Source organism: Watersipora subatra, chromosome 7, assembly GCF_963576615.1.
Source record: "Watersipora subatra chromosome 7, tzWatSuba1.1, whole genome shotgun sequence".
Classification (NCBI taxonomy): Eukaryota; Metazoa; Bryozoa; class Gymnolaemata; order Cheilostomatida; family Watersiporidae; genus Watersipora; species Watersipora subatra.
The window spans coordinates 9,195,213-9,206,987 of record NC_088714.1 but is presented as its reverse complement, the minus strand read 5'-3'; the positions used below and the strand labels follow the sequence as shown (position 1 = coordinate 9,206,987).

The 11,775-nt window shown below is 35.6% G+C and overlaps 1 protein-coding gene and 1 long non-coding RNA gene across 2 annotated transcripts; one reads left to right on the top strand and one right to left on the bottom strand.

Annotated features, from left to right (window-relative positions):
* Positions 1–2,639: 2,639 nt before the first annotated feature.
* On the bottom strand, positions 2,640–4,660 carry LOC137399888 (uncharacterized). Its single transcript, XR_010979188.1, has 3 exons — positions 4,576–4,660; positions 4,312–4,395; positions 2,640–3,157 (listed from the first exon to the last, which is right to left on the bottom strand). It is a non-coding gene; the product is annotated as an uncharacterized lncRNA (long non-coding RNA).
* A 2,711-nt stretch (positions 4,661–7,371) lies between these two features.
* On the top strand, positions 7,372–8,722 carry LOC137399583 (uncharacterized protein F54H12.2-like). The gene has a single exon (XM_068085763.1). The coding sequence runs from the start codon at positions 7,372–7,374 to the stop codon at positions 8,680–8,682; it is 1,311 nt and encodes a 436-aa protein (XP_067941864.1). The 3' UTR covers positions 8,683–8,722.
* The last annotated feature ends 3,053 nt before the right edge of the window (positions 8,723–11,775 follow it).

Genomic DNA, 11,775 nt, shown 5'->3' with positions numbered 1-11,775 from the left:
AGTGAAAAAAGGGAATGCATACATGTGCTTGAAAACTGATCAACTTCGCTTTTTAGACGTTACAAACTATCTTGCACCTGGGTTTAGCTATTCAGCTTATCTGAGAGCAATGGATGTTGAAGCGAAGAAATTTTTCTGGATTTATGAAAAGTTTACATCCTTAGATTTACTCAAACAAACCACATTTCCAAAGAGAGAAGATTTTTATAGTCAATTGAAACAAGAAGGCATTAGCGAGGAAGATTATGAATACTGCAAACAAATTTGGCGTTCACGCAAAATGAAAACTCTCAAAGATCTCTTAATATACTACAACAATGAAGACTGCAGAGGGTTTGTCCAAGCTCTAGAAAAACAATCTCAATTCTTCCAAAGCAAAAACCTAGATTTTAAAATGGCAATTTCCATGCCAGGGCTTGCCATTAGAAGACTATTACAGCTTAAAGACAAGGATTCTCCACTTTTTCTATACGGGTCAAGAGATAAGGATCTATATCACCTAGTTCGAAGTAATATCAGAGGAGGTTTATCAATGGTCTTCAACCGACATCAGCAAAAAGATTTAACAAAAATCAAACCAGAATATTACGGAGATGCAGCTAAATGCACAAAAGTGTGTCTCGGATTTGATATATCTGGAATGTACCTAAGCAATTTGATGCGTGAAATGCCAACAGGAGCATATGTCAGAAGACGAAAATGCAATGATTTCAAAATCGAAAAGAAGAACAAACACGGTCAGCTTGCAACAGAGTGGATACTGCATATGGAAAGAACTTTGAAACTAGAATGTCAGCACATGTTCAACGGGTTAGAGAAAAGGTGTGGGGGTAGACAATTGCCTGTTGACGGATACGCTCGTAGAGGTAATGAAGAACACGTAATGCAGCTATCAGGATGTTATTTCCACTCACACATGTGTAAACATTCACCAAAAGGTAAACACGGGGACAAGATGAAAGATTTACAAAATCAGTTGTTCACTTACCAAAATTTGAATTATCTGAAGATGCTTGGATACACTGTACACCATATATGGGAGTGTGAATTCCTAGAAATGAAAAAGAATGATGCTGAGCTGAAAAAGTTTTGCGAAACTCGACCTTTCATCGTTGATAACAGACCACAGTTGACTGAGAAACAAATCATTGCAGAAGTGAAAAGCGGACAATTATTTGGAATGGTTGAATGCGACATCAGAACACCTGAGCACCTGAAAACAATTTTTTCTGAATATCAACCAGTATGCAAACACGCTTTTATGTCAAGAGATGACTTGAGTGAACACATGAAAAAATTTGCAGCTAAAAATGGATTACTCAAAAACCCTACCAAAACTTTACTCAACAGTTATTACGGAAAGAAAATGCTCTTTGCTACTCCACTTCTGAAATGGTACCTGCATCATGGATTAGAAGTTACATCAGTTCACCAGGTAGTCCAATATACTCCAAAGAAATGTTTCACTGAATTCGGACAGGAAGTCATGGCAGCCAGACGCGCGGGTGACCTTGATCCTAAAAAGAAAATCATCTCAGATTCATGCAAACTAATGGGTAAGCTTATTAGATTAGTCTCTTACACAAACTATGCACAAATAATTTAGTCGATCTACATATACTATTTGTATTGTAGGAAACTCTGCCTACGGGAGGACATTAGTCAACAAGGAGAAGCATACTGATATATCGTTCTATCAATTGACAGAAACGACAGCAGCATCTATAGTGAATGAGAAAGGTTTCAGACAAATGGAAGAGATGAATGGCGTGACTGAGGTTCAACACGCAAAACAATCAATCAGGCTTGACATTCCAATTCAGATAGGTTTCTTTGTGTTGGAATACGCTAAATTGTTGTTGTTGAAATTCTATTTTGATTTCTTGTTGGTTTTCATTCCATTCGACAAATTCTCACTAATTCAATGTGACACAGACTCAATGTACCTCTCACTCTCGGAGCCAAATCTATTCGTAGCTGTTCCTCCAGAGAAAAGGAGACAGTTTATGTGTGATTACGATAAGTGGTTTGCTGTTGAATACTGTCCCTTACATAAACAATCATTTTTTGATTGTATGTTTAGCGGTATGAAATGGATGGCTCGAGATTGTTGCAAGACGGTTGCCAAATATGACTCACGTACTGTTGGTAAATTTCACACTGAATGGAGAGGTGATGGAGTGATAGCTTTGTGTAGCAAATGCTACTACTGCATAGGAGACGAAAGTAAACATAGTTCGAAAGGGATATCAAAGAGACATAATGCGCTGACATCCAAGGATTATAGGGATGTTCTCATTAATCAGGAGATATCAACAGGGACAAATCGTGGCTTTCGTATAAAAGGACCTAAAATATTTACATACATTCAAAAGAGAAAGGGTCTAAACTATCTATATGGAAAGAGGAAAGTAGCCGCAAATGGAGTAACGACCTTTCCTACCCATTTATAGGATTATTTGTATAATTTGTGCATGTTTGTGTGTATATAATGTAAAGTATTTGTAAGTTTTATTTATTTCTTCTCTCGCTATCCACTTGTGTAAACCATGGCTCTTGCCCAAGAAATAACAAAATCGATAACTGATCATTTATATTTCTTTGTTTGGTCCAAACTCAATGGAGGAGATGTTCATTGTCATGACAAACGCGTTGATAGATCACTGAATACGCTCAATATCTTGCTACAGCTGATAAACAATGAACAGAAAAATAAAATTAAACAACTTGCTATATTATCACTAAGAAAGGACTATGCTGAGCTAGCAGATATAGTATCCAGACAACTAATAGAGTCAAAAACATCAGAAGGAAATCTTCTAGCAATCCTTTATTTTATAGTAAGGTTGTGCGAATTATACGCATCAACAGGGAAAATTAACAAAATAGATCCTTTCTTAGACAGAATCCAGATGCATCTAAAATCATCATCCAATCATACTAATGCTGTAACGTTTGTTTTAATAGCGTCATTCACGATCTGTGCAGTTTGTGCATTATATATGTCAGCTACTGACCATCTTTAGTTTATTCGTTATCATGACACTTCCGTTGATCCATCCATTTTCTGCTATAGTAGCGGGGCCTAGTCAAGCTGGCAAATCGGTATGGATTGCTGAGTTGTTAGCCAGCAGAGAGCAAATGATAGATCCTCCACCTGAAAAAATTTACCTATGCTATAAGGAATATCAACCCCTCTACGATACATTTACAAACGTTACGTTTCACGAAGGAATGATTGATGTGAATGAACTTGATAAATCAATTAGAAAACTGATCATTTACGACGATATGATGGAGCAAGTCAACCAAGATATGTCTGAGATATTTACTAAATACGTACACCATAGAAACATGAGTGTAGTGTTTCTGACACAGAACTTATTTCATAAAAATCAACACGTTCGAACAATGAATCTCAATTCAAGCTATTTAATATTATTTCGAAACCCTCGTGATGTGAATCAAGTATCATTTTTGGCTAGGCAAATGTATGGAAAAGGACAGTCTAAATTTATGATAGACTCATTTAGAGACGCTACCTCAATGCCATATGGTTATCTACTTATTGATTTAAAACAAGACACTCCAGATTCCTTGAGATTAAGAACGTCGATATTTCCAAACAATGATACCTATATTTATATCTCAAAATCTACAAGGCTACCATTTGAACGTTATTCATTAAGCAGTACGGATCATGACTAAAAGGGTTAAGAAGCATATGCCAACGCTACAACTCTTGTCAAATTGTGATAAACACACTACCCGTTCAGTACTCAAATCCGCCAAACCAGAACTCATCGGTTGTATTTCAGACATTTGTCATAACGTTTTGCAGGGTAGAGTAAAATTATTGCCTAAAGATAAGAAGAGACTAGCAAAATATAAAACGAATATAAGAGCAATTGCTAAAAAATCTACAACACAAAAATCGAAACGCGAACTTATACAGAAAGGAGGATTTCTTACAAGTCTACTAGCTCCACTAATTGGCTCTTTAATACCAGTTATCACTAGCGCTATAAAGAAGAAAAGAAAATGAGCTCTGAAGCTAAGAAGTTTCTGTTAATAGATTCTACCAATATAGATCAGCTATTGTCATCGCCTCACTTTAAGTCTAGACTCGAACCTATTGAGAAGAGAGAGCTAAAACACATAGATGCAATGATGTTAGCTATAGTTAATAACCCGTATTTGACTGAATCCGAAAAGGTGTCAGAATACAACCAGGCTCTAACAGAATTTCAAAATACACAGACAAGAAATATTCCGAGGAGAAATTTAGATCAACAGAAATATAATACTAACCAACAACAACATATAGATTCCACGCGAATTACCGATCCACCTCAGAAAGATATACAAGTTGACAATGCTGAGTCAGCAAATGACCTACAAGCAAAAGAAGAACAATCAACGAAAACGCCTTATGATGTCTATGCTGGAATTGATCATCGATACAAACCAAAAGCGAAACAACTTTTAGGAACGTTGAAAGATGATGTAAAGTATACTAATACAGGAAAAGTATTGATACGAGGAGAGGAAATTCCTGGAAGTAATATTTCTAACCTTCTTGACAAGGCAGTGAATCCTCATACAAAATTTGTGAGACCAAAGGGATGGAGAGTATTCGCTAGTCTTCTGTCAGAGAGTACTTCACCTTACGCAAAAAGGCAACCGAAAAAAAGAGATATAAAATCATCTCCCACTCTAAAAAGCTCACAGATGAAACCTAAAACTCGAGGAAGAAAGAAGGATATTGATGACTGGGAACCCTTTGATTCATGAAAATGAAGAGTAGAAAAAACCAACAAAAACGATATTTAGAAAAGACCTATTATAACGTTAAAAGCCCAGCTGGTTACACAGGGAAAGCTAGACTTGCAAAACTTCTAAAATCAAAAGTAGCTCCAAATCTGATAGAAGATTGGTTAAATCAATCTGATACCTACACTTTACACAAACCTGTGAAAAGGAAATTTAAAAGAAGACAGTTTGTGGTGTCTGGAATTAATAGTCTATGGCAACTAGACTTGGGTGATTTATCAAAGTTACAAAAATATAACAATGGTTTTAAATATATGTTATTGAGAATTGATGTTTTCACGAGACAGGCAGCTGTTAAACCACTAAAATCAAAATCAGGTCAGGAAGTTGCTCAAGCTTTTGAGCAAATGATTCTAGAGACTATCGCACCAGCTCAAATAAACACAGATAAAGGTGGTGAATTTTTTAATGCACATTTCAAGCGAGTTACAAAAAAGTTCAAAATACACCACTATACCACGAATAACCAAGAAATCAAAGCTTCGTTAATCGAAAGATTGCAAAGAACTATCAAATCTAAACTGTTTAGATATTTCACACACACTAATTCATACAGATATATAGATATACTAGAAGATCTTGTTTCATCTTACAACGAATCATTTCATTCTACGATTGGATTACCACCTAATAAAGTTTCTGAAGCAAATAGTGAGATGATATGGCATAAAATATATAACCCAGACACACCTAAGCCAGCCGAGATACGTTTTAGATATTCGATAGGTGATACAGTGAGAATTTCAAAATATAGCACAACATTTTCAAAAGGATACTTACCTAAATGGAGTGAAGAGATATTTACTATTGCTGATTGTCGTATTACAAATCCTCCAGTATATTCTCTCAAAGATAGCTCAGGGAATCTATTGGAAGGAACGTGGTATGAACCAGAGCTACAAAAAGTAGAAAAACAAAACAATACTTATAAGATTGAATCGATTTTGGGACAGAGAAAAGTAAATGGTAAAACACAACTTCTTGTGAAATGGTTGGGATATCCTCCCAGTTTCAACTCGTATATAGATAAGAGAGATATAATATCTAATTATAAAAACTAGTGCAATCTTTACCACTTTTCATTTGAGTAAAAATGAGAGTCGTGGTACCTTCTAACGCTTCAATGGATAATTTTCCAAACAATACATTAGCTAGGTTTTCAGTTCAGCTACCTCAAACGCTTAACCTATCAAATGGTAGATGGGAAGTTGGTCTTACAGAAATTCAATTTGCCAAATCGTGGTACAACGTAACAAAAGCACATTTTTCAATTACAAAGAACAAAATCGTAACAGAAATGAAAGTAGATGATGGATATTATACATCTCCTCAAAAACTTTTAGAGCACTTGAATGATAAAATCAAAAAACACTGTGATGAAGATACTTCCAACTCTATTTCGTTTCAATTTAATGAAGTCAGGAGACTATGTGAAATAAGACTGACCGATATCGAAGATTTGTCATTTGAGTTCGGTGAAAATTTGGAGCATATACTTGGATGTCCCACCAAAAAAGTCAATGATTACCTGAAACACCTATCAAATCTCTGTCCGAACAATGGACAAATTTCAAATGTAGTTTCTTTGGCTGCATCCATTCCTGATACAGCTGATACAGAGTCAAATGCTGTTTCGGGAAACCTCTCTACGGAATTCATTTTACAAGGTGCAGAACCCATAAAAGTTGATACTATTTTTAATCTCCTCGTTTACTGTAATATCGCTAGGTATACCTCCATAGGAGATGTAGAAGCACCCTTACTCAGGGCGGTTCCTGTAACAGAAAGACATTGGAATATTCAATGTACAGAGTTTAAAAATGTACAATATGTTCCTATCTCTCAAAACAATGTCAAGACTATTTCAATCTATATATGCACAGACTTTGGAGAAATCGTTCCATTTCTCTATGGACGTACAGTGTGTACACTAGACTTTAGGCGAACTGATCAACTGAACAGATAACAAAAATGTCGATAACACCTCTCAATGTTGCAACCGTAGCAAAACAATACAGTGAAATGTACAATCAAACTGGTAGAGGTAGCGATGTACCGATTTACATAGGTTCAAGATATCAAAAAGGTCATGGTTTAGGAAACATATTCGCTGGGATGATGCAAAGTTTACTACCAGCATTGAAGCAAGGGGCTAAAGGACTCGCAAAAACAGCTATTGAAACTGGAATAAACGTAGCAAAAGATGGACTCGAAGGCAAAAACTTAAAACATTCGATCAGAATGAATGCCCAAAATGCTGGAAACAAGCTACTAGATAAATCTGCTAGTTATCTATTATCAACTATTCCTAAGACCAAAAAGAGGAAACGACCAAGTAGTGGTGCAAAGAGATCAACAAGCAAGCGTAAAAGGCCACGATTATCGAGCAAAAGAGATATTTTTTCTTAAAGCCAATCATCGTTATTCATATAACCTCTGACAGAATTGACAATACTATAAAATGTTAAGCCTTTTATTAATGTTTCAGTGTATCAATGTTATCGGTACACATAACATATCTTTTTCGTCTGTCTAACAATGTCTTATACATTTGAAAATAGCTGCTTGGCCTCCAATTCGGAGCTAGAACTGTTCTCCAATCATCCCACCCAAGCGTCCATAGAAGAAGGAATGCATGTTGAGCATATACCTACTTCTAGTGTACAAGATGATTCTCCTATCAAGTTTTTTGTTTCTGGAGATTCAAATTATTATATGGACCTAAAATCAAGCTATCTTCACTTAGAAGTCAAAATAACAAAAGCTGATGGAAGCAATATCGATGATGACGCAGAAGTAGCTCCTATCAATTTGATAGGACAGACATTATTTCAACAAATAGATGTCAGCTTAAATGATGTTATAATCACAGATTCCTCAAACCTCTACCACTACAGAGCCATGATTGAAACATTACTTTCATATAGTGACGAATCAAAGCAATCACAACTTACCATGTCAATGTTTGCGAAAGATACGGCTAATGCAATGGAGGCTCGTAATGATAGTAATAAAGGATTTGTTGAGAGAAAAAGGTTAACAGAGAAAAGTAAAACAGTTCAGTTGATTGGAAAAATTCACTCGGACATATTTTTTCAGAATAGATATTTGTTAAACGGAGTAGATCTGAAACTTACTTTAATCAAAAACTCGGATAAACTAATCCTTATGTCAGGCGGTGCTTCAGGCTTCAAACTCAAGATAATTAATGCATCTTTTTTTGTAAGAAAAGTTAAAATAAATGATGGCATACAGATGAAACATATCGAAATGTTAGAGAAAGAGCTGAAGCCAGCTTTGTATCCTATTCGAAGAGTTACCATGAAGTCGTTCAACATACCATCAGGCTCTCTGTCATGTAATGAAGAGAATCTGTTTAACGGTATCTTGCCAAAGAGAATAGTCATAGGTATGGTGGATGCACGCAGTTTTGAAGGAAACTTTGAATACAACCCATTCAATTTTAAACATAAGAATTTGAAATACTGCAGTTTGCTAGTCGATGGAAAAATGGTACCTCAAAAGCCATTCTTTACCGACTTTTCAAACGATCAGTTTCTTAGGAGTTACTTCTCGCTAATAGAGGGTACAGGAAAAGCTTTCAAAGACGTAGGTATTGGAATTGATAGAACAGAATACGCGCATGGTTATTCGCTACTAGCCTTTGATCTTACACCTTCATTGGATGACGATGGATCTTTCAATGTATTAAAGAAAGGTAACATAAGATTTGAAGCAAAATTCAACAGTGGCTTAGACGTACCAGTAAACGTGATCGTATACGCAGAGTTTGATGCAACTATAAAGATTGACAAGAACAGAGCAGTGCTACCAAATTTCTTTAGTTGAACATCATGGATAGCAAACAACTATACGCAATACTTAGATCTGACCCAAACGTAAACGAAATGAACTTTCTGGGAGTGTTTCCATTAGATCTGATACCGATGTCAGCTCTAAAGTTTCCATGCTCATTGGTGATCAATACCAAGCCTCATAATCACAGAGGTGAGCATTGGGTGTGTGTCGTAAAGACCAAAGACGGTAGAGGAATTTACTTTGACAGTTTTGGAAGGACGCCAGCCAGTTTACCCGAAATAGGAGATGTCTTGGATAACTGCATCGATTTCCATCATAACGACATACAATTACAATCTCCAATGAGTACTGTGTGCGGAGAATACGTGATATTTTTTCTGACACATATAGCCAGAGGTTATACACTAGACCATATTGTGCATATGCTAAATAACGAGAATGACTTATTTGAAAACGATGCTGTAATATTCAATTATATCAAGAATAAATATCGAGATGTACCCAGTGCTGATGTGAATTCCTTAAAGATTATCGATTTTCCATTTGTGTTATCACAGATAAGTTCAGTTTTATCATGATCTGTTTTATTTTTAGTTATCAATTTTATTCATGTTCTTTTATTTTATCACGTTTAAATAAACAAATTTAATCAAGAAAATCATGTGTATGTTTCAATTCAAAGATAAAGTTATACATACCTGTAAAGGTTTCTGTATTGGTTGAAATATTGATCATACAGCGTATGATCCGGATAAATGATACTGTTTTCTGGTACAGGGCTAAAAAGGATAATGTTCGCTTATAGCCAAATGATGAGTAATCCATATAGGAATATACAAAAACCAAAAATTGACAAGAAATAAAAACGAATATACTCACCATAAACGCCTGAGAGTATGTTCACCTCTTCCTAATGCTGGTAGGAGTTTTATGCTAGGTTTAACCATAGCAATAGGTTTCTTCGGTACGTTCACCGGATAGAATTCCTCTTCACGTGGCTTCTGTACTCCCCTCATCTTACTTGTTTTGTCTGATTTATCGATAGATTTAGGTGAGAAAGACTCCGATTTATCGTTTGAATTAGGTGAGTTAGAAGCCATCGTGACGGGCAGAATGATGACAAGTATGAATTCTCAAATGTTTATATCTGATTCGGATTCACATTTGCAAAACCACAAGTCTACATGCAAAGTCTGATAGTTATCTGAGGTCAGTCTAATTAAACGGAAAACTTGACAAATGAGTATGGTAATAATGCGAACCAGAAGTGTAGTCTGATAGTTATCTGAGGTCAGGCTAATTAAACGGAAAACTTGACAAATGAGTGCGATGGAAATTGTGTATCGGTAATAGTTGAACGTTAGAAAGAGGAAGGGGATTAGTCTGACATTATTACCTATGGAAATAATGTGAACCGGTTTAAAGTCATGGCTTAAGGCTAAGCGTTTGATGTACCAGATTAACAGGTACCAGGTAAGCAGGTTTAAAAAGACTATTCGCATTGTAATTAGGCTAGCATAAGGACGTAAAATATGCACGATAATTACGCGTTAACAGTGGGTGGTGCGCGGATGAGTTAGCCCTGAAATTAATGTAAGCAGTGCGAAAACTACTATATAATTACATGGTAAGCATATTCAAAGCGTTATAAACAGTGGCGGGTAAGCGCTTGGGCTGCGCGCCTGAAATTAATGTAAGCAGAACGAAAACAACTATATAATTGCATTGTAAGCATATTCAAAAGCGTTATAAACAGTGGCGGGTAAGCGCTTGGGCTGCGCGCCTGAAATTAATGTAAGCAGAACGAAAACAACTATATAATTGCATTGTAAGCATATTCAAAAGCGTTATATAAATTTAATTGTAAGCAGGTCGAAAAATGCCTTCCTATACTACTGATATGCTGATATCAGTGATTTAGGTAATCTGACAGCTATGATCAATATAATCTCTTGTTTTGAAGCAGTGATTTAGTAACTGAAGTGTTACCCGCTGACCATTTAAAAAATAAGACAAGGTGAAAAGATATAAACAATAGTGTGAAACAACAAAATTCTCAGCTTGTAATTACCAGATTAAATGGCAGTATAACCATGATAGGTCGCCACTTTTACTAAATGTTTGATATCTTCGTGAACAGATCAAATTTGCCATTTACCTTCCATATGCTAAAAAAAGGTAAGCATTTAGCATCTGCATTTTTTTATTGCATATTATATTAAATACACTTTTGCATGCATACAAGTAGTTTTCTATGGCTGTTTGTGTTCGTGCGGTCTTTCATGATCGAAGCAAAACTGTTTTGAACTCGGTTTATAGTTTTTTGATCTAAGTAAAAGCCGCAGTATAAATGAGTACTCTAGTAGGTCAAGGAAATGCATAACCGCATGTATAAAGTATTTTGTATAGAAACTATTAGAAAAAAACTCTTAAAAAGCTACAAGAAGTTCACATATGGTTCTACTCTAATATAATACGACTGTAAAGAGGAAGGAAAACATAATTATAGGTACCACTCATACTATAATATAATATGTCTAGTTACTTAGGGTAGGAGTTGACCTTGACCTCAGCTAGAGTGACTCCTTTATCATGAGAACTAAACACACCACATGCCTCACAAATATTCCTTCTTCTAATATGATGTCACCAATTGCTCCATATTGCGGATCATGGTAAAACCTGACTGTCTAAATATTTGAGCTCAGCTCAGGATTTGGAGGTGTAGATTCATTTGATGTGAGAATGTAGATTTTTTGTAGACGATATCTGTCTAAAGAGATAGCATATAGTCAAATAGCCATAGTCTATCATATAACTATAAAAGGTTATGTTATGAGTTCATCAATGTTAAACCTTGAAAACTTTGATAAAAGGGATATTCATAAGTATCATACACTCCTCTCTGTTATACAGTTTGATGTTGGTGACCTTAAACTGCTTGCCTAAATCTACCATCCACAATTGGCTGACCATTTGTTCAGTGTTAGAAAAGTCAGATCCATCTGTATTTCCATCAACAGCTTTTTGGGAAAAGTACCCAGTACCACTATTATCAAAATAGTTGCTACTTTGTCTCACAGGCTTGTTTAATGCTAAGTTTCCGACAGACAAAATTAAAGT